The 24,419-nt window shown below is 38.8% G+C and overlaps 1 protein-coding gene across 4 annotated transcripts in view; it reads right to left on the bottom strand.

The window, feature by feature from the left end:
• The window catches only part of Clasp2 (cytoplasmic linker associated protein 2), a 189,286-nt gene that overhangs the window by 113,728 nt on the left and 51,139 nt on the right, over positions 1-24,419 (bottom strand). For all 4 annotated transcript variants that reach the window (XM_059268804.1, XM_059268805.1, XM_059268806.1 and 1 more), the window contains one exon: positions 10,965-11,111. In XM_059268804.1, the coding sequence (XP_059124787.1) occupies positions 10,965-11,111 (147 nt within the window). The remainder of the gene's footprint in view (positions 1-10,964; positions 11,112-24,419) is intronic.

The raw sequence follows: 24,419 nt of genomic DNA, 5'->3' as shown, positions 1-24,419 counted from the left end.
AAATGAAGACAGAGAGACACAAAGAGGAAGAAAGAGGGGCTTGAAAAGATTTTTGAGTTTTTGGATCTGGGAAACATGGAGAGTAGGGTCAGCCAATCATTCTTCTGTTGTTCTTTGGATTTATCAGGTTTTTAATCACAATTTCTGACTCCTGAGTTTTTACTCATACTAGAACAATTAAGGTAAATGTATTAAAAAGCGGCTAGTTACAGAACCAATATATATACAAATCGATTTCTTTTTTAAGTATGGGCAGTGGTGGTAGGTTTATAAACTTAAAACTTGAAAACATACAAAGTTTAATAAAAACATACTTTGGAGCACCTAGAATAAACCAACCAAATCAATCTAAAGTAAAAACAAAAGGTATGCTGCCTAGTTTTATGTCTACTTAAAACATAAGCTAGAGGCATCTGAGAGGAAGATGCCTCTACAAGATGGGGCTGAAGACAAGTCTGTAGGTCATTTTCTTACTGATTGATGCAGGAGAGCTCAGTCTAATGTTGGTGGTGCCACCCCCGGGCTGGTGGTTCTGGAAGCCATAAGAAAGCAGGCTGAACAAGTCATGAAGAGCAAGCCAGTAAGCAGCATCCTCCTTGCCCTCCGCATCAGCTCCTGTCTACAGGTTCCTTCTCTCTGCTTGGGTTCCTGCTCTGACTTCCCCTCAGGGATGAAACTGTAAACCAACATAAATCTTTCCCTCCCCAACTTGCTTTTGATAATGATGTTTTATCACAACAACAGAAACCCTACCTAAGACAAAAGGTACTAGGCATTTAAAGCCCCCAAATACACAAAGATAAACTCCATGTTCATGAGAGAACAAACATTTACCATAAAGCTGTCCAGTCTCCTGAGGTACAACACTAATAACCAGGCTCACAAAAGAGGATTTGTCAAACTGACTAAAAATTACTTAGATGAGCAATAACTCAAGAACTTTTCTGAGTGGTGGTGGGAGGGAGAAGCAGGCAGATCTCTGAATTCGAGGTTTACAGAGCAAGTTCCAGGACAGCCAAAGGTACACCCACAGAAATGCTGTCTTGAAAAAACAAACTAATAAATAAACAAAAAGATCTGTTTAGACAGTCCTGCAGAAGAAACATGGAGTATATTCTCTTTCAAATGTAAAAACTCAGAAACTAAACCAATAATTACTGAGTTGTAACAGAGAGATAGATAAAGTAAAGAATAAAACGGAAAGTTCAAAATAGACCTATACATTTATGAAACCTTTAAATATGACAAATGTACCAATCTATTTTCTGTTATGTGACAACATGCTTGAGACTGGGAACATTGGAAAAACAGAATAATCTGGGACATAGTCTGGAAGTCTGAAAGTCTCGAGAGCCTCATAACAAATGCTACAATAGGGAGAGAAAAGTGTGGCAAGATATGAATCCAGACAGATTGGGGACTCAAGCTTACTCTTTTACCACGGACCATGAAAATTACTTAATCTTTTTAAGTCAATGATTTAAACATCTCACACTGGGATCTATTCTTCAAGGCTACATACCATTTCTCCATAATGCCACCCTGAGGAACAAGTCTACATCACATGAACCAATGGCAGACATACTCAAACCATAGTAAAGAAATCCTGATTCAATCTAGGTATAGTGGCACATGTCTATAATTCTAGCACTTGGGAGGCAGAACCCAGAAGATCACAAGTTCAAGACCAACCTGATCTGCATATTCAGTTCCAGGACAGGCTATATCATAGTGACACCTATCTAATAAATAAACAAACAAATAACAAAAAGTGACCAAAATATGGGGAAAATAGATCCTTTTCACTAATGTCCCAGTTTAACAAATGCTAACAGATCATCTAGCTCTAAAAAAAAAAAACCACAAACAAAACAAACGAACAAACAAAAACTGCCAGGAAGTGGTGGCTCAGGCTTTTAATCCCGAGAGCCCGAGGTAGGCAAATCTCTGAGTTTGAGGCCAGCCTACTCTACAGAGAGCGTTCCAGCACAGCCAGGGCTACATTGAGAAACCCTGTCTCGAAAAACAAACAAACAAACAAACAAACAAAGCCTTTATCAAGTTGTAAAAATAAAGAGCCATGCTTTTAATCTCAGCACTAAGACAGGTGCAGCTCTGTGAGTTTAAGGCCATGGTGGTCTATCTACATACTGAGCCCCTGGCCAGCGAGCAGTAGAAACCTGGCCCAGATGTGGCTGCATTTTCACAGACCAACAGAAAAGGGTGATTTGAAACTAAGATCTGAGCAAACTTACTCCAGATCCAGAACATTCACCATGTAGGAAAATCCAACATGATGTCTACATAGACAGGAATAAAAAGAAAGCAGAGTAAGAATGAAACTTTTCTGATGGTAACAGGAACTTCTTGAAAAACAAGGCCCAACCATTAAGAGGGAAAGAACCATAAGCAGCAGCAGCAGCAGCAGCAGCAGCAGCAGCAGCAATTCAACGGACTAAGTGGCCATTCCAGCTACGAAGGAACAACAAAACAGTGTACAATCAGAACACACACATAAGATTTAAAAGGCAGCTAACTCAAGTCAGATAAGATGGTTTTTAAGAAAAAGACAAAATCACCTGAGAATTAAGTCACCAAGAGAGAATAAATACATCCCTGCTCTGAATGCAAAAGTTACTTTAAAATTTTCTTAGGACACTTGAAGAAATTTTAATATGGAAATGACACATTTGAAGAGAGGTAGACATGTATGTTAGAAATAAATTTATATAAAATAAAAGGGCTATAGGAACAAGTTAAATAACATCACAAAGAAATCAGACAAACAGAACCCTGGGACAATCAAGAAAGACAACTAGTTTAGACTCTTTAAACTAGTAAAGCCATGGAGCTAACACTGGTGATAGGTATGTGTAGCTAGAGTTTTCCTGCCTGGCCCACAGTCAGGACAAACTCTCTCACCTGCCAGTCCCACAGTCGCTCAGACCCGACCAAGTAAACACAGAGACTTATATTGGTTACAAACTGTATGGCCATGGTAGGCTTCTTGCTAACTGTTCTTACAGCCTAAAATAATCCATTTCCATTAATCTATACCTTGCCACATGGCTCATGGCTTACCGGCATCTTCATATGCTGTTTCTCATCGTGGTGGCTGGCAGTGTCTCTCTGACTCAGCCTTCCACTTCCCAGCTTTATTCTCCTCCTTGTCCCACCTACACTTCCTGCCTAGCCAATGGCCAATCAGTGTTTTATTTATTGACTAATTAGCAACACATTTGCCATACAGAACATCCCACAGCAGGTATGTTTAGAGATAATACATAGAAGCTTCTTCTACACCACAATTATATTGTGATCACAACTGAGCATGCCTTTTAACTCTTAAGAGGTGTACATTAATGATTAGGGGTGAAATATCACATTTTACATTTATTTTTTATGTTTTTCTACACGAAAGCTTAGGTGTGAAAATGTATCTGAAGATAGAGAATTTATACAAATATGGGGATTGCTGGTTATACATGCAGATGATGAGTGTTTACTATTTACCAACTGTGCTGCATATAAAAACTCTTTGTAACAGAAAGTATGGAGAACTGAGCCAGGTGGAGTTCAAAGCCGGCCTGGTCCACTAAGCAAGTTTCAGGACAGCCAGGGCTACACAGAGAAACTGTGTCCACCCCACTCTCGCTAAAAAAAAAGAAAAGAAAAAAACCCAAGCAAAATCACGCACTATAAAAGAATTGAATTTAAAAAAAAAATGAAAGAACAGAAATGGATTCAAACAGGTGGCATTTCAATGGAGTAAAGTATGTTTTACTTAAATGGCCATGTATAAATAAAATGGAGGGAGAGAGTTAAGATGGGCACACTGCCACTTTATACAAAATAAATTCCAAGTACATCGAAGTCAATGTGAAGAAAAAAACTACCATTATAGGAATCTGAGACTATTTTGATAATCTTACTGTCCTCACTTAAGTCTTTATTGAAGAAAGGAAAGTCAGAGCTAAAGGGAAAACGACAGAGATTTCCGGTATCCTAATAAAAACATGAGCTGAAGCCTGTTGCAAAAATGCCACAAAGAGATTAAAGAAAGACAAAAATTTAAAAATTTCAGTAAATTCAAAAGAATATCTGAAACTCTTAAGAAGAGAAACTGCTAGTGTGAGGTCAGTGTTGCCTGCACACTGGCATGTCTCAGGACTAAAAAGCACACTAAAAGACTGATGGTGTTTGAAGGGAAACCTCCAGGAGACGATGGAAGTGGGACTTCTTGGATGAGACCGGTGGCTTGATAAGAAGGAAGAGAGCTGGACACTGCTGCCATGTGGTGTTACAAGCAGGAGGACCTCAGCAGGTGTCGCTACCAAGATATTACATTGTCCAGCATTTCTTTACTAGAGAAAATACATCTCTCTTCTCTATAAATTATCCAGTCTAAGGCATACTGACACAGTGACAGAAAACAGACTAAGACAACTATCATGATGTCAAAATGGAGGTAATTCTTGATACTGAAGAACACTTCCTTCACTAGGAGGAGAGAACCTAATTTGAGGACTTACATAATTAAAAGGGAATGATGCTATGTAGAAGGGAAGAAATCACACACTGGTTATCTCAGACTGAGGCAAGATACTACTCAAGTTTTTGAAAGATTATTTAACATTGTATGTATGTGTATGAGTATGTACAAACGTGTAGTTGCCCTCAGAGGCTAGAGGTACTGGATGCCCCTAGAGCTGGAGTTACAGGTAGTTTTGAACTGCCAGGTGTGAGTACTGGGAACCAAACATCGTTTCTCTTTGAGAGTAGTGTATGCTCTTAACTGCTGAGCCATCTCTCTAGCCCCTCAATTTTTTTCTAATTATATTGTTTATTTTAGCAATTAGCATGATTTTTATATTTAAAACAAAATGATGTCTCCCAATTCTTTTCATTGGCAAGGAATATACAAAAACGTTTTTTAAAAAGACAAATGACAAGTTAACAAGGAAAAAAATTTAATTCACAATATGCTCATCATAGAAATGACATTTAATGATTCAATAGCATTAGAATGTACACAAATATAAATATAAGCCTGGGATTGCAGCCATTATTGTAAACTTCAACTTTATATGAATCAACTACAATGAGGTTAAAAAGTTCTCACACAGGCAATCTTTCTTAATGATAGGTCCATCTTTTCTAAGGCAAAACTGGAACAGATTTGTCTAGGAGGCTTTACAATGTTCTAACACCTCACTTCCCATCCAAAAAGAATAAGTAAATTCAGCACGGGAGGGCTCAAATGCTACCAGTAATTATCTCTAAGTCATAAGGTCATGAGCAGGCACTGTGGGTATCTTTGTAAGATTAAAACCTTAAATTGGAGGGTTGGAGATAACAGATCTGTTGGTGGAGTGATTGCCTCGCATTCACAGAGCCCTAGGTTCCATCATCCCCAGCAGGGAAGAAACTGGGTGCAGTGGCACACACCTGTAATCCTAGCACTCGGTATTAAAGGGCAAAAGGATCAGAATTTCAAGGTCATCCTCAGATATACAGTAAGTTCAAGGCCAGCCGGGGATACATGAGACTGTCTCAGAAATAATACCTTGAACTGAATCTTTCTTTACGGTCCTTTCAGCACATGCTATGGAGTGCAGCACAGAATAAATACCACATTCAACTGCAGATAAAAATGACTTACCTGTGGAGTATGGACCTTCAACTCACACATTCAAATTTTAACCAAATTGTTTTCTTCACTTTTCCTAAACATTCTGAATGCCTCAAAAAACAAGTCTCGCACAAAGAAACGTCTTTGACATTTTAAGTTTTACATAGGAGAAAAAACTGCTAACATCAAGGAAAGTAATTATGGTGAAAGCTATACATTCAGTGAGAGACCATTATCTTCTCAAATCATTTTTACCTTCAAACCAAAGTTCAGACTCATGGTATCAGGGCATTGTATGATGTACAGTCAAAAATCTGAAGTTCAAAAAGATTTAAGTTGGAATGGTGACTGGCTGATCTCTTAAGTTCCAAATTTAGTAACAGACTTCTACTATTTGGAACAAAAAAATAAGAAGCACATGTACAGAATTAGGAAATGCCCCAGAAATGGTGCAGAAGGAAGTCTCTGACAGTGGTCACATCACAGGGTCTCACCTCCCCCCTGCTAACAACCACCTATCATGGGGAAAACATTCAACTCTGAGGTTCTGTCTGTAAATATAAGGCCAGAACATCCTTTAGACCTCCTTAGTGATAAAATTTTCTGAGTCAAAGATCGTTCCCCATCATCAAGGGAGGAACAGAGAAGGAAAATAAAACCAAAGCACACATACAGAAATGTTATTTGGGTGATCTCAGCCCAGTCTAGCTTGAAACTTGCTATGTAGTTTGAACTTCTGAGTGCCAGGAGGTCAGAGCTCATGAGTTTGAATGATGTTCATGCATGTGAAGCAAGTACTCCACCAGCTGAGCTACATCACAAGGAAATGGAGATCCATTAGTAAAATTTTGCATCATAATCAACAACAAATAACTCAAGATTAATTATGTGTGATTCCTGTCATGCTTATTTATTTAAAAGAAAAAGCAACTCTCTTCCTTGTATGCTGGGGAATGGGAATGATTAGCATCACCTGTACAAAGTGGGTGCTTAGAAATTACTGAAAAAATCTCAGGCCACATATAAATAAGGGAAACTGAGGACTGAGTAGGCACTACTGACTGTGAGATGCTGGTACTTACCTAATAACTAATGCTAACACTATTATTTATTTATTTATTGAGGCAGCTCCAGGCTGGCCTGGACCTGCTGTGTTGCTCAGGGTGTACTTCTTCCAGGGGAGTGCTGAGGTTGTGTAGCTAAAGCAAATTTTTATTTATTTATTTTTTTATTTTTTTATTTTTTGAGACAGGGTTTTTCTATGTAGCTTCATATCATGTCCTGGATCTCGCTCTGCAGACCAGGCTGGCCTCAAACCCACAGAGACAGATCCCCCTGCCTCTGCCTCCCAGGTGCTGGGATTAAAGGTGTATGCCACCACCACCCAACTAGCTAAAGCAATTTTAAGTAGTCTTTGATATTAAAGGAAAACAACAGAAAGAAAACACTTGGTTCACCTAAATGAGTGACCAAAAAAGAAAATACAAACAACTTTTGAAAACAGGATTTGTTCAGTGGTGTGTCAATGTAATAAGTTACTAACTAATATCCAATTCTAATATCTAAAATCTAACACTAATTATAAACAATGAAATTACACCATCGCCCAATTCTTCTCTTATTTTAAAAAATGAATAGTAGTGAAAATGACTGGTACAGAAACAGACCTACTATAACTCAGAAAACAAACTTTGAAAGCAATCTCAAACCCAGGCATGGCAGTACATGCAGGAAGATCAGGCTTTCAAGGTCAGTCTTGGCTACATAGCAAGTTGGTGGCTAGCCTGGGCTCCAGGCAACCATTAAAAAGAAACAACCCCAAACTAAAATATACCAAAGAAGACCAGATTTCAACAAGAAAATATGTGACAGTCTTTACATTTACAATGTAAACGTCACAGGTTTGCTTACCGTCTGCTGGAGTCCTAAGTTCTAATTTGACACAGGGCTGCTGATCATTGCTGAACTTCGGAGCACATGACCAACAAACCCTACTTATCAACAGAGAAGAGTGTGTGGCGATAACAGCAAGGTGACTTTTATACTTTGCTCCTTATTAAATATTCTACTCTATAAGTTACTTAATTTCTCCAAACTACAATCTGTTCATCAGTAAAACTAAGGTAATAAAGAACATATTCATTCTTCAAGAACTACTTTATCCAGAACTAGACTTATATCCTTTTTGAGAACACGGCCAAATTTAAGAACCCTTAAAATTCCCTTATCTTCTCATTCAGTGAGTTTCAGAAACTGATTCCAATGTGTCAAACAAGTGGCACACACCTATAATCCTAGCATTCAGGATGTTGAGGCAAGAGGATAGAAAAGTTCAAGGCCAGCACTTGGTCTACAGAATGGGCTTGAGGATAACCTGAACAAGCCTGAGGCGCACAAAGAGACAGTTGATAATTACCAAAGATATATGAATGAATGTAATTATTTCTTTGGTTTGTCACAAGTCATTTAGTTCTACTGCTCTCAAAAACCAAATGCATGGTGGAGGTGCCTCAGTAACAGGGCACCTGCATGGCATTAAAAGGCCACTAAAAAATAACAACTGTGGCTGGAGAGATGGCTCAGCAGTTAAGAGCACTGACTGCTCTTCCAGGAGGTCCTGAGTTCAATTTCCTGCACCCACATGGCAGCTCACAACTATCTGTAACAGTTTTAGGGGAACACTCTCACATAGACATACATGCAGATGAAACACCAATGCACATAAAATAAATACATAAATTTTAAAAATTAAAAGAAGAAAGCTAACAGAAAACAACAATAAAAAGGTTACAGAAGAAGGTTCAACATATCACAACTGAGATATGTTGAAAGATATACATGAAAGAATGACAGCATGGTTTATAACAACAGAAAAAATATAAAGACAATCTAAATATCTAGACATGAATAATTTTTAACTAATTTAAGACCATGATAAAACATGGTAAAATAGGAAAAAAGTAGGAAAAGGGTATATATAAGATGATACAATACAAATAGTGCCAATTTTGTCTTCAAGAAAATACTGGTATGTGTAGTAAAAAGCAGCCATTCCCTCACTAGAGCTAGTGCACATAACTTCTGCTCTTGACTGGATCTGGAGCCAGCTCCTCTCACCACGTGCTGGCTGGCCACCAATCAGGACACTATCCTGAGTTCTGTGAGGCAGGTCCTTCCAACACAAAGATGATGCAGTAACTATAGAAAACTCAGCAGCTAATTTAGAAATCCGTGTGTCTGCCAACACGAGAACATCTCCAGCTAAGTTCTCAAAGAAAGATTGATAGCCAAGAATGGCATTTTTCAGAAACATTATCAATATCCTCTGTCCAGTAGCTTTTTCTTAGACAGAAAAACAGGCAGTGGAAGCCTGGCATGATGACACATGCTTGGAATTCAAGCACAAGGAATTACGATTTCAAGGTCAGGTTGGGCTACAAAGGGAGACACAATCTTAAAAAGCCCACGACCAAACAGATAATCAAGTGGGCAGGGACAAACAAAAGAAACAAGAAGTTCTCTGCAATTGCAGAAAAGTAAGAAGATAAAGAAGAGAAGGGAGGGGGAAAAGGCAAGGTCTCTAATTTTTATCAAAACAGTCACTGTCTAGGATGGTGACACAATCCCTACCACACATTTTCCTATCTGCAAGGACTACAAACTACCAACTGCAGACTGAGAGAGATTAAGTCAGTCCTTCAAGAAAACTCTTCTCATACTAATTTTCAAGAAAATCAGTTATGGTACTAGCAGAGAATCATGTGACCTATGATAAGTAAATTACTATCTCAAATTTTATTTCAGAATTAACATAAAACCAGAACTAATTATAAACCACTAGTCAAGAATCATAAAGATGTTAAGCATTATGCCATATATCTCAAACATTAGTCTATTTTTAGTTTTGTGATATTATCACAAGTTAGAATTCTGTAATTAAAAATCAAGAACTTCATCCTTCTGTAATGACTGAACATAGCTATTTGCTACAGAAGAAACCAAAGAATACCACATGGACCTTACTAAAGAGCAGAGTGTGTAACAGAGAGCATCATATGCTACAGTATTATAACTAGTACCTGCAGAACACAGTTCTTGATTATAAAATAGAAATGGTTAAAATTCTTTTTTTATAACTGTATGATATATAAGAGTTAAAGAAAAGTTAAAATGAGCTATATATGGTGGTATATCTTTAATCCCAGCACTCAAGAAGCAGAGACAGGGGAGCTCTGGGAGTTTGAGGGAAGTCTACTCTACACAGCCAGTTCCAGCCAGCCAGGGCTACACAGAGACCCCCACCCATTGAGTGAGTGAGTGAGAGAGAGAGAGAGAGAGAGAGAGAGAGAGAGAGAGAGAGAGAGAGAGAGAGAGAGAGAAAACCCCTAACAGCATCCCTACATTCTGAATCACATGACCTGGAAAGCATGTTTGGTTGGTCTGAAATGGAACCAACCTAGTAGACATGCAGTTTTTATTTTCCTTTCTGTTTAATCAAGGTACCATAGACAAAAAGATAAAACACAAAATCTTCAAGACCTTGATTTTTCACACCAGTTACTGTAAACAAGAGGTTTCCAAGATACAACCAAGGCACACATTTGTGTGTATCTAAGAGGTCAGTGACTTCTAGCACTCAAATAGGTATTCATTCTTACAGGCTCATTCTATCAGACAGATCCAGCAGAAACTGACACCTGGTAAGATAGTCAAGGAGCTAACTCAGGGATCCTAATATGAAAAATATACTAGAAATACACTAGAAACACTTCTAAGAGGTTCAAGGATATGCTGCATCATTGCATAAAAACCTGCTTTCTCCTGTCTTTTTATTTATTATTACCAAATCCGGAAACCATTTTTTGAGGCAGTTTTACTTGACCACCACCCAATTTCTATTGTGACAAATTATTCAGGACCCAGTATCTTCAACCATTTTAAATGTTCAAGAATTTAATTTACTACACCTAGACAACTGTGAAAATACATTGTATATTTCTGCACTTCAAAGCACAGCTACAGTACCCCAAAATGGCCCAATCCTGAAATACCACTCCCTTTAAAAGACACATGCCCAAAACTACTTTGAATCTTTCCTTTAAAGCTGGCAGCTTAAAAATAAGTACCCATAAGGAAACACAAATTCATACATGTTCTTACTGGAAGTAACAATTTATAATATTCATTTTTAAAAGGCAATACACTTTATATGTTGCAACACTCTCTCCAGACCTGCATTTCTGCTGCAGTCATGAATAAACACACTTCTCTGAAGCACTGAGTGTCACGATGCATGAAGCATGCACATAGACCTGAAATGGATTTGCATTACCTCCAACCTTAGGGCCACCTGCTGAACCAGGCTTTCTCCCACTGTTGACAGGATTTCCAGATGTTTTAGGTGCAGGAACCTTGAAGGCTGAAGCAGCTGATGATGGCCTGTTTCCATCCACTGATTCCTCATCATCAAAGCTTTTATCTACACAAAGCATAAGAAAACAGATACTAGGCTTTTTGCATATTCCAATAAGACTCAAAATTAAAACAGAGCTATAAATAAAAATCATTATTTAGGTAGGACACAACATAAAAAATAAAAGTCCTTTGAATAAGTATTTATATATTGAGTAACACTTTACAAAATAACCTCTCTAATTTAAAATAAAAATACCATATTGTCATATTTCCTACACATACATGTCAAAACATTAAAGTAAACATATCAACTTTAGAGCAGTCAAAGCATCTCCCTTTTTTGATGCTCATATAAGCATTTTCTGCCAGCCCCTCCCATAGTCAATCTTCCAGCACGCCCTGCCTTATTCCTATGCCCAGATTTCTGCAACTTACAATCACAGATCCGTTTGCAAATCAGCCGCCTCATTCCTCCGAATTTCCCTCACCCTAGAATAGCTCCTAATAGCTCACATGGCCAAATACAGTCAATTTGATACTAATCAAAGATTCTATCAAAAATAGATAGAAACAACCACAGAACCACCACTGAGGTTTGTGCCGGCATTTTTCTTTCTCTTCCCTGCCCTAGGTGCTGCAACAGCCAATCAGCTGCAAGGTGACATCATCTTATGGCAGCTACAGCTAGATGAAAGGTAAAAATTCTCCATGCCTCTAAAAAAATCCTCTATGCAATTACAATGTATTCTCTATCAAAAACGTAAAAGCATTTCATACTAAAGGTCTGTAAATCTAGATTTCTTTTCTCTTAATACACATGAAAATCCATGCAATTAGGACATTAGGTTTTAGGCAATAATCACTGTGCTGTGTGCTACTGCATCAGGAAAGCATGGGAACAGCAGGGCTCACTGCTACACATAATTAACTCTGCCTGTAACCTCACAATGTGCTGCCTACAGAAAGACAGAAATGGGACCCGACAATCTCTTGTCTTAAGTGATTCTCAGGAGCTCTGCAGTTTCCTTCTGGAATATTCACGACCACACTGCTATCATCTCCTCACATACAAGCTCACCGACCTCCAGCCAACTCCTCCCTCCCCCACTCACAAGAGAGATGCCATGGACTATGCTGAGAAACGGTTTTCTCTAGGACCCTGCACAAACCCATCCTGACAAACAAGATGGGTGAGGTAGAGAAGCAGCTTTACCACAGGCTTTAGACCAATGTCAGGATCTCCTTCCTGTCCCTTCTGTATCCACCATACAAATGCCTACTCATCCAGAGTAAGTAACCTCCATGAAGATATACCACCAGTGTAACTATTAGATAGAGGCAAAGAAAAGACCCCAACAAATTTTAAGACCGTTTATTAGGGGAAAAACAATCTAAAATCATGTTCCATTTCAGCAAGTGTTTTGTTAACATCACTTCTATCCCCTCCACCCCCCTGCATGCCAAAATCATCTTTTAAATACAACATTCTTTTACCATAACACAATTAGGGAGCCAGTACAGAAAAAATTAATGAGCTTAAAACTTGAGCTTTAAATATATCACTCTATTAAGAATACCAAAACAATTCAAAATAAACTTTCTTGGTTCATCATTATAGTCAGACACACATACCCAGAGACACACACATGACAGAATTGACACAAAAATCTACAGAAAGTCAGGCACTGAAACAGAGGAGGCAGAAGTTCCCATGGAAACGGTGTTCCCTTCCTATGCATACAAGAACTGAAAAGATAAGTGTCCCTATCATTAAAAAAAAAATTAACTCTTAACATTCTCATGCTACTAAGATTTTTTTAAACTTTAACAAAGCGAAGCATACAAGTCCCAAGAAACAAATAATAAATTTTCACAAGATGAATGTCAGTCTAATCAGTACCCAGCTGCATCTTGTGTCTTCTAAGCACTCTCCAAATCCCTAACTAAGCCAGTCAGTCTTAAATCCCCATACAGTAATACAGAAGTGGAGTATCTACTGTGGCCTCTAATGTCTCTTCACTAGACAGGAAAAGAATACTGGAAGACTCATTTTGTTGCTTATAGCTCTGCTATATCAAAGTATCACAGTTTCCTGGTGCCCATTCCACTGCTCACAGACATGTGAGCTATTGAGAGTTTGCAGTTATTATAAAGCTGTGTTCTTGAGAGAAAAACAATTAAAAAGGATCTGTGGATTTCAACATTATTGGCTAGTAGTATACAAACCACAGGTCAAGCATTTCTAAAGAATTTAAAATATTTTAAAACTATTTCAAAACTCTGTGCTTTTTGATAACATAATGCTAAGCTTCAGACCTGAAAGCATTTTGTATTTTGAATTTGGGTATTAAGGATATTCAGTTAAATATAAGCAGACTCATACAAATATTACAAACATAGAAAAAAGACCCAAAATCTGAAACACTCTTGGTCCCAAGCAATTCAGATAAGGGATATTCCACATGTAATTTATTTGAGACCAGAGGAAATCAAAGATGCATTTAGTAATATCTATGGTAGTGCTTCTCAAATGCGGTATTCAGATAAAGGCTCAAGACCACCTTATGTTTGTTAGAGATGCATTTTAAATTATGATTACACTTACTTCTTCTGTGTACCCATGTACCGTGCATTCATGTAGAGGTCAGAAGACTGCTTTCAGGAGTTAGTTCTCCCTTTCTGTCATGTTGGTCTGGGGGACTGAACTCAGGACATCAGGCATGGCAGTACCTTTACCTGCTGAGCCATCTTACCAGTCCCTAAAATGTAAATTCCTGGGTATGAATCCACCTATACTGCATCAGAAATAGTGAGCATGCGGCCTGAGCCACTGCGATTTAAGATACCTCCTAACAATCATGTGTGAGCCTCTCTTCTATAGCAGAGGCTGGTAGGTTTGCTTTTTTTCTTTTTTCTTTCTTTCCTTTTTTTTTTTTTTTTTTTTTTGGTAAGTTTTCTTTTTAATAAAAAGGACCACGTGGCAAATATCATAGGCCTTGAAATCTATATACAAATGTCCTTTTGTGCAATTATGACATGAGAACAACAAAGCAACCCACAATCTGTAAAGACACGGGGCAGCTGTGTTTCAGTATCATGTATAAAAACAAGAGGACAACTGAGACTGGTCCACAAGCAACACTCTGCCAATCCCTGGTCTAGAGTAAAAACTAAAAGAAGAGTAAATATATGCATAATTTAAAAAAAAAAGAAAAAACTGATAAAAACAGTAGATTAAATAAAGCCTGAAAGGATATAAAAATTTAAAAAGATACAATAGAAAATTACTTTTGTGCTAGACATGTGAATTTAATTTCCTGTGTGCTGAAGTACCAAGAACCATCTTTGTTTTCTAAAATAGTCTAAGGTGTGTTATTCTTTGAAGCAGTGAACTTCCAAGTTGGGCTTTCTTTTTCATTCCACTGATCATTAGATTAAGAACAATTAGGCACTAATAGTCACTGAATACATTTGTCTTACTGACTAGTTAGAAAAGGTGAATTTTTTAAATAATTTCTTTGGGGTGGGGGGAGAAATGTGTGGTTGTAACCTGAAATTTTTTTGTTCAGTTTAAAACTACATCAAGAAGTGAACTAGAGAAATGGTTTAGCAGTAAAGAGCACAGGCTGCTCTTCCAGAGGACCAGAGTTCAGCTCCCAGCACCCACAAAAAGGCTTACAGCTGTCTGTATGTAACTCCAGTTCCATAGGGACCCGACGCCCTCTACTGGCATCCTCAGGCCCTACACGCAAGTGCAGGCAAAACATCCATACACATAAAACAAAAGTAAATCTTAAAAACAAAATGAAAAACTACATTCAAGGGCTGAAGAGATGACCTGGCAGTTAAAAGTGCTTACTGCTTTTGCACAGGACCCAAGTTTGGTTCCCAGTACCAATATCTGGCAGCCCACAACCACTCAGGGAATCCAAATCACTCTTTTGGCCTTCACTGGCAGCTGCACTCTTGTGCACATGCTCACTGGATAAAATGCCTGATTTTTAAAATCTTAAAAGCAACCAATGTTTGACAACAAGAAACACAAGACCAGAGCTTCTACTTGTGGGGGAAAAGGAACAGATCCAACCCCACAGGACGTGCAAGCAGAAGTTAGGATACCAAATGACAAACTCTTAAGGTTAAAGGGAACCATGAGTCAACCCTTATTTTCCTATTGTCTAATTTTTTTCCACGGGAGGCACACCCAGGGGCTGGGGGGTGGCTCAGTGAGTAAAGTGCATGCTATACAAGTGTAGGACCTGAATACTAATCCCTAGGACCCACATAGAACTGGGTGGGGTAGCACATACATCTGTCACCCCGGTGCTCCTATGGGGAGATGAGATGTGCTTCTGTGGGTCAGCTAGCCTGGCATATGCAGCAGCAAACACCAAGAGACCTGTTTCAAACAATGTGGAAGGTGAGGACTGAAAACCGAGGTTGTTCTCTGAGCCCACTCCCACATGGACTCACTAGCAGACACACATGCACACAACACCTCCACCACCACCAGTATCATCATCAAGGAATCAGAGGACAAGAATAATTGAGCGGGATGAAGGAGTTATCGATCTGTCTGATGGACAAGGTGACATGATGAAGAAGAGGAGAAATTCACAGATGGAGGAGAAGAGGGAGAAGAGACGGAAACAGAAGAAACAAGACACCACAAGCAAGAACAAGTGTGAACAAGCACTAGTAACAGGTGTGCTTAGAACAGCACATCTCCTCTGTGAGTCCAAGATTGTAAAGAGGACTAGAGGGTAGGAAGCGAGAGCTGAGTGGGCTGCGGTGCTGTCCATATGAGGATTAAAAAGGTAAAGACATGGAATACGACAGTCAACAAAGACGGAAGAGGAAGAGATGACCGAAACAGACAAGGGGGGAGAGGGAAGACATGAAAACGGAGAGGTCATGGAGGAAGTGGCTGAGATGAGAAGGGAACTGGAAGGCGCCTGTTCTGGAGTCTCAGGTCTGGTTCCACAAGTTTTGAGTAAATTATTTTTTAAAATGTCAATTTTCTAGTTACAAGAAGCTCCTTATCCAACTTATTATATTTAGATGCATTCACAAATAAGAAACACTAGTTTGTGCTTTATTACTTAAATGAGAGAGAAGGATAAATAGACCAGAAATAGCAATAAAGTTTTATTTCTAAAAAAAAAAAAAATCTTACATTAACTGTGGCAAAGCATGATCATTTCACAAATCTAGGAAGTAGGTACACAGAAATTTGTACTGAGTGCATGCCTCTGCTATGGTTACTATACTGCATAATAAAATAATCTTAAAAGTAAAAACAACAACAAAAATCAAAACAAAAAAAACCCCAATAACAACAAACTAAACCCAAAAAACTCTTAAACTCCTTGAAGGCTTCATAAAAAGTAAATGAAAGCAAATTAATCCCCCCCACACAAGCTGGACCAAAGTGCAAGAAAAATGAATTGTTTAGTAGCTATTAGGCTGTGTGGTCTGGACAAGATTTAGGAAAACAATAAACTGAATTGTTCTTCTATCTGGGTGGGGGCAGAAAGAGAAAGAGATGCAAATAGAAGAGGATGAAGAAGAGAAGGAAGGGATAAACTCCAGGAGGGAATGGAGGAGACTGGAAAAAAGAAATATAGGAGAGGAGGAAGGAAGAGAACCAGACCAAGTGCAGAAGGAAGTTCAGCCTGCCTTTGCCATCTTGAAAAGCATGTGTGGAGGCTGTGGGAGCACTGTGCTGCTGGCCCCCAATCCCACTCCTACGCCCAAAGCCAAAAAACCTCGGAGAAGCAGGCTTTGTTTGGTCTTTTATTTTTCTTCAGTAGAACTCAGTTTATTTTATATCTTTTAGGAAAACTTAAACTTCCTGTCTAGCACTCGAAGACTCAGCCAGTCTTTTCAAGGATTTAAACCTCTAAATTAACATTCATATTTCTTGCATGGACTCTTTCAAGTCCATGTTACTTAGGGTTATATGTGTATAACAGACGTTTTTAACTATGTTTGGTATGGAATGAAAAAAGACAGCCAGGTAATTCTTCAGTTCTTAAAATTAACATAATTGAAAGCTTAGACTACAGAATAGGTGAAGGGTTTCTTTTCTCTTTGGGTTTTGGAGACAGTGTCTCACTAAGTAGACTTGGCTGGCTTGGAACTCACTATATAAACAAAACTGGTGGAACTCCTCATAGATATCTACCTGGTTTTGCCTCAAGAGTAAAGTTTTCTTTTTTCTTTGCTTTTTTCTTTTTTTGGTTTTTCGAGACAGGGTTTCTCTGTGTAGCCCTGGCTGTTCTGGAACTCATTCTGCAGATCAGGCTGGCCTCAAACTCCACCTGCCTCTACTTCCCAAGTGCTGGGATTAAAGGCATGTGCCACTACTACTTGCCAGAGTGAGTTTCTGAATAGTCAAATTAGTATCGAAACCAGTTCTGACATTACTGTGGGAACATTACTGGTCAAACTAGAAAGCACTAAACATATGATATATAAAATTGGTTTTAAAAATTTGCTTTGAGATGGGTGGTGGTGGTGCACACCTTTAATCCCAGAACTTGGGAGGCAGAATATTATGCATAAATTGGAATCTACCTTCAAGTTTAGGTTTTTAATAAACATGTAAAGAAGACCTACACATATTAAAGGTGCATTTCGTCTCTGGTAGCTACATAAAACTGATAGCAATGGGAAGGGTGAATACTTCACAACTGTAAACAACCTTAAAAAAAAAAAACCCCACAAAATTTGGTTCAAAGTTTAGCTACCTCTGTGTAACACAAACAGTGCTTGAAGACAAGTTTCATCAGTCTTTGATGTTTTAAAATTCTTGATACAAATGCTCAGTTTTACTATCGAATACTTTCAGCATACAAATATAGAATATTTTCTAGTTGTTATTAAATAGTAAGTAAGGGAGAATTGTTCCCTGAGTGTTAAACTATTGGTCAGTAGGCTGTTTATTACTGTTATTTTCTTATCACGTTTTATTGGCAAAATATACTCTGTGGTGGGGCTAGAGAGATGGCTCAGCATTTAAGAGCAGTGCTGTATTTCTGAAGGACCAGGATTCCATTCCCAGCACCCACACAGCAGCTCACAATCATCTGTAACTCCAGTTCCTGGGGATCTGATGGCCTCTTCTGGCCTCAACAGGCACTGTATGCACATGGTGCACAGACATACATGCAGGCAAAACACCCATAACTCAAAATAAAATAAAATAAAAAGTAAAGGTGGTGTGTGTGTGTGTGTGTGTGTGTGTGTGTGTGTGTCTCCAGTGCTACTTGCTGTGGGATGTTCTGTATGTTTAATGTGTTGCTCTGATTGATTAATAAATAAAACAATGATTGGCCAGTAGCCAGGCAGGAAGTATAGGTGGGACAAGCAGAGGAGAATTCTGGGAAGTGGAAGACTGAGGCAGAGAGATGCCGCCAGATGCCGCCATGAAAAGATGTTAAGATAAGCCACGAGCCACGTGGCAACTTATAGATTAATAGAAATGGGTTAATTTAAGATATAAGAACAGCTAGCTAGAAGCCTGCCACGGCCATACAGTTTGTAAGCAATATAAGTCTCTGTGTGTTTACTTGGTTGTGTCTGAGTGGCTGCGGGACTGGCGGGTGAGAGAGATTTGTCCTGGCCATGAGCCAGGCAGGACCAGAAAAACTTCAGCTACAGCTACTTGCTGTAATTTCCTCAGTTTTTCCAAAGCCTGAGATTTTAAAGGTAAATATCTGGGATAGCACCATACCAATGTGGTTTCATCATCCACACACAACTGCCCTTGTTTGGAAAAACTTTCTGGAACACTGACTTTGCTTCCACCACAATGAATTACTGGATACAGTATTTTATCTCCTGAAATTCTGTTCTTGTAGCTTTAAGCATTTGATCTGTAATTATCAAGATTGAGAGTTCTTGAGTCAAGCCTTCCAGACATCTCAGCTGCTGCCCAGGATTTGTCTTAAATTCATTTGGTGGCAAAATCTGAACTAACCTAAACTCAGTTTATGGCAAGACATAATGAAACAAACATGAGTCTATTTGTTCTTTTATTCCACTCAGTATAAACCCGCACACATTAACAACAACATGCTTGATTATAGGGCACTACTGCCTTAGGCCTGGCAGGAGTTGCTACATAGTCTATGAAAGAAGACGACTGGTCCCCTCAAGGTTTCTTCTTCTTCTTCTTCTTCTTCTTCTTCTTCTTCTTCTTCTTCTTCTTCTTCTTCTTCTTCTTCTTCTTCTTCTTCTTCTTCTTCTTCATAACCCAGGCTGGCTTCAAATTTGCAATCACTTGCCTCCATCTCCCACATCCTGTAATTACAGGTGTATGCCATGACACCTGTTTTCCCAGGTTTTCCAATAAGGATTTATGAGTTTCTGTAATTTTAATCAAACCCACACACACACACACACACACACACACACACACACACACACACACACACACCACTTTTTCACTTTTTTTCTTTTTTATTGAAGACAGGCCACAATTTCAAATGGTTTTTAAACTTTCTGCTTCATGTTTAGGATACATGTACTCCAAAGTAACTGTGTCTAAGATAGAAAAAAAAAAAACACAAAAAGTTGTTCCATCTCACGGGGCAAAAAGAGCAAGCCAAAACTCACATACAGGTCTCACAGTATTAATTTTGTGCAGGTTTTCTTCAGTCAATCAACTAGTTCAATAAGAACCCTAATACGAGGGATTTACACACATAAAATACACTCTCCTTCATACTAACTAGTTTGGTATACCACAGTTCCTCTTTCACTTGAAGCTATATCCTTCCTTATTCTAATTAAAACAAGCAACAGGACTTTGGGTTTCTGGGCTGTTATACTCTTGCATAGCCAATGAGGACCAGTGAGCATGGTCCTTACTTAATGGCTAAATTATCAACAGGTTAGTAAACAAGAGACCTTATAACCACCACTCATGTCTAAGGAATCTCATGGAATGCTCTATTACTTCTCCTCTGTCTGTCTCCACAGGTTCCACCTCAGTCCTTTCTGGTGGCAATTCCTATTTAACCCAGCCACCATGTCCAAAAGTCTTCTCTCTACTCCACATCTTTTATAAAGCGTTTCATCTATTCTCCATGTTAAGTATCCTCAAAATGTTGACAAATTTCCAGTGCTCACCTCTGGCCTAGAATATCTGAGTTCCAAATCTATATATCCAACTATCTTTGACCTGTCCTCTGAGGAAATCATCCCCTATAGAGATATCAAAAGTGTCTTCAGTTTAACACAGAGGACTACACCAAAACTATTTTTAAGTCTTCCCACACCAGTGTGATAAATGATAAATGATAAATCACTATCTCTGCTACTCAAGCTCCAAGTGTGGAAATGCACCCTATGCATTCTCCCATGCCCACATCTACCATCCACCAACAGTTCTTGTCCTATGTAACTCCCAGCAGCACTGGAAGCCCACCTACTTCTCGTGACTTCTGCTGCCACTCCTAATCTGAAGCCAGACCTGCACCACCCCGTCTACAGCACTGTACCAGCTGCTTTACTGGGCTCTCTGTTTATATTCTTGACCTCCTTTCAAACCACAAAGTAGACAATGTGGTACCCTACAAAGAATTTGGATCAAAAGATACTGAAACGATAAACACAAAGGGAGCTATATAAAGGATGGACTTGGTCAATAACTAGATACAATGCTTGATATTAATAACACAAAGACAGTCAGATATTGTACATCTTCTGACAGAAGTCCAAGTCTGGATCTGGTGCCATACCTCCTAATCCTTCCCAAAACAGTTCCACCAGGTAGGGACCAAACATTCAAATATATAAGTGTATGGGGACCATTTTCATTCAAACCACCACAGCCACACGAAACAGTACTTTTGAAAAATCTATATCAACAAAACAAAACACCCAAATCAGACTTGGTTTTGATCAAGCCATCTGAAGCATTTTCAGTCTTCAAGAAATACAGTAGATACAAACACAGGTGTGATGGTACATGCCTGAGATCCCAGCTCTTAAGAGAAGGCAGGAGGCTCAGGGTTTCAAGATCATCCTCAACTGCATGAGACTTCCAAAAAGCCAAACACATGAACAAAAGAGTAAACAAAAAATAATCAAGAAAAGCACTAGTATAAGGCAATTACCAAGCTACAGTATGGAAAATACTCACCTGACAGATGCCAAATAAACGTCAAAAAGAGAGACCGACTCTACTGCTAAGAAATGTGTTAGTCAACAACAGTGGGGAGCCTAACTTGAACCCTAGTGTAATAAACTGAAAAAAAAAAATTATAAAGCAACTAAGACCTAAACACTGAAATTATTAAAAATTATAATTTGAATCACTTTATTTTCAAAGTCCATACAACAGAACCCAATACTATAAGCCACACTGTAAGAGTGAACATGTAAGCAAAGGGCAGAGTATGTGGGTAAGCCCCTAAAGAACGTCAGCACTACCCAAAATAGTGAGTTCCAAGTTAAGTGAGAGAAAAGTAAGGTGGAGAGCAACAGAGGAAGATACTCAACAGTGACCTCTGGTCATGTCACAATAGGGCACGCACACTTAAATTCATGTGCTCACACCCATGCACAACATATACATAAATATAATAACAATTATTATTATTATTATACAATAGAAAGCTTTCCACAGCTAAAGTAAAAAATCTTCAGAAAAAAAAGCTGGTAAAAAGTTTCTTAGACAGGCAGTGGTGGCGCACGCCTTTAGTCCCAGAACTCGGGAGGCAGAGGCAGACGGATCACTGTGAGTTTGTGGCCAGCCTAGTCTACAGATCCAGTTCCAAGGTAGCCAAGGCTATACAAAGAAACCTTGTCTCACAAAAAAATTTTTTAATTTGTCTTTAGCTTGAAAATAAATTTTCACTAAAATTACTAGAAGTTGAGACTTCTAAAAATTTTAAAATATAACTGAACAATTTAAAATATATATTTAAAGACTTTGCTGGGTTTTTCCCCCTTTGAATAATTCGGGAAGGTTATCTTTAAAGATTCAAGACCTTCAATGATTCAACCAAGAGATAATCACAGTTTAAACAATAAAATTAAATAACAATTTATAACATTAAATAATGTCATGAAATATACCAAGATAAATATAAACGAGGTTCATGAAAGTTAGAAATTGTACAAAAATTTGTCACTTAAATTTTTAAGCCAGCAACTGTTAAGTACAAAGAAAAGCTGTAAACCTTTAAAGAGTCCACTTCATTACCGATACCAGGTTTGAAAATATGTGGCTACTGACACCCAACACTCTGCACCCAGCAGGTAAATGGGGCTGCCTCAGGAAGACTTGGATCTGTTTAAAGGTACCTCCCAGAGCTGCACCAAAGGTGGCTGGCTAAGGCCAGCAGTGACTACTATTAGCTTGCTTTATTTTTAGCCACTGGCTAGTTTCAATCTTAGTTACTTACTGTCTTCTGTCTTACATTAATGCTAATGCAATTTTTTAAGGGCTTTGATAGAATAGACATTCAATCAGTAGAATAAGAGAGACGTTGGACTGCTTCAAGTGGCTATCAGTCTCTTCGGGCTTTTGAACACTTCCTGAAACATCATCTCTCCTTGGACTGTTATGTGCACTGCTGGCTTTCATGAGTCTCAATAATACTACTCTTTTATTCCTTGTGATTTATTTCTCTCCATATGCTTTTTTTTTTTAATCCTGTCATTGATTTTAGTAGAAAACACTGTCCTTACATCAGCAAGTGAAAAGGCAGGGTTCGTTCTGTGATTTACATCATATAATCCCAGTGTGTCATAAAGACTGTTCAGGAGCCTGGGAGGGGATCGTTCCAGCAGTAATTTCTTGCTAGTGGTTCAGTCCTCTTAAACTAAGTTTAGGTAAGTCTGAAGTGGTCCTAGAAGCAAAAGGATCTCACAGAAGAGTGATCCCTAAAAATTCATGATTATTTTTTTTAAAGACAGGATCTCACTATGTAGCCCTAGATGGCTTAGAACTCATTATATAGACCAAGCTGGCCTGAACTAACAAAGCTCTCCCTGCTTCTCCCTGAGTGCTGGGATTAAGGGAGTTTGCCACCATGCCTGGTGCAGTTACATATATTCTTAAAACATTATTTTTTTAATAGATTGTATTGAATGCTAAAAATTTAGGAACAGTCCATTTATAACAAAACCTTATTTCTTTCCAGCCACTCTGCAGGAACAACAAAAGGCCAAATTCCTTTCTCATGCTTCTGGGGCAGATTGCAGGCCTCAGCACCACATAATAATCCTACAGGTTTTTAATTAACCCTCTCTGATTTGACTGCTGAGAGCATAATATTATACAATTACTCAGATGTTTGGTTTTATGCTTTAGGATAAGAATGGAACAACTGAAGTTAAAAGCATCCAAAAGCTACCCTCAAGAACTCACCAAGCGGTGGGCGGTGGTGGCGCACGCTTTTAATCCCAGAACTCAGGAGGCAGAACCAGGCAGATCTCTGTGAGTTCGAGGCCAGCCTGGTCCACAGAGCAAGATCCAAGACAGACACCAAAACTACACAGAGAAACCCTGTCTAGAAAAACCAAGGGGAAAAAAAAAAGAATTCACCAAGCATTAAGCCACCCCAGAACCCTCAAGGACTCACCAAGCAACAAGTCACCCCAGGATCTCATAAATCTGAGTTGACCTTGGAATAAATAAAACTGCCAATGACATAACTGAAATACCTAAAGATCAGCTATAAACAAAGAAAAAGTCAAATGATTTGGCCAAAGACGCCAAAAGGCAGACTGGAAAGACAGCTCAGTTTATAAAGTGCGTGCTTACTACAAACACCAACCCGTACCTAAAACCTCACTCCTACCCCCGGGCGGCTCAACAGGTAGATCCCAGGGCCCTGCTGGCCAGTCAGTCTAGCTCAAACAGTAGGCTCCAGGTTAGTGAGAAATCCTGTCTCAGAAAGTAAGCAAGAGCAAAGGAAGAAGGCACCAGTGTCAACCTCTGGCCTCCACCTGCACAGGTAAACAGACCTGCACAAATAAATAAAGCAAGCCAAATGACAACTCCCAGAACACACACACACACACACACACACACACACACACACACACACACACACACACGTCATATGAAGATGACTAGTGTTATCAGAAAGCAGCCATGTTTGATAATGTGGATAATTTTTACTGATATGATTGGTAAATTATTTAAACAATTAATAATATCAAGAACTGAAAAGAGGGGCTGGAGAGATGGCTCAGTGTTTAAGAGCACTGGCTGTTCTTCCAAAGGACCCGGGTTCAATTCCCAGCACCCACATGGCAGCTCACAATTAACTGTCTGTGGCTCCAGTTCCAGGGGATCTGGCATCCTCACACAGACATACATACAGGCAAAACATCAATGCACATAAAA

This window comes from Peromyscus eremicus, chromosome 7 (genome assembly GCF_949786415.1).
Source record: "Peromyscus eremicus chromosome 7, PerEre_H2_v1, whole genome shotgun sequence".
Classification (NCBI taxonomy): Eukaryota; Metazoa; Chordata; class Mammalia; order Rodentia; family Cricetidae; genus Peromyscus; species Peromyscus eremicus.
Note: the sequence above shows the minus strand (reverse complement) of the source record. Positions and strands in the feature narration are given on the sequence as shown.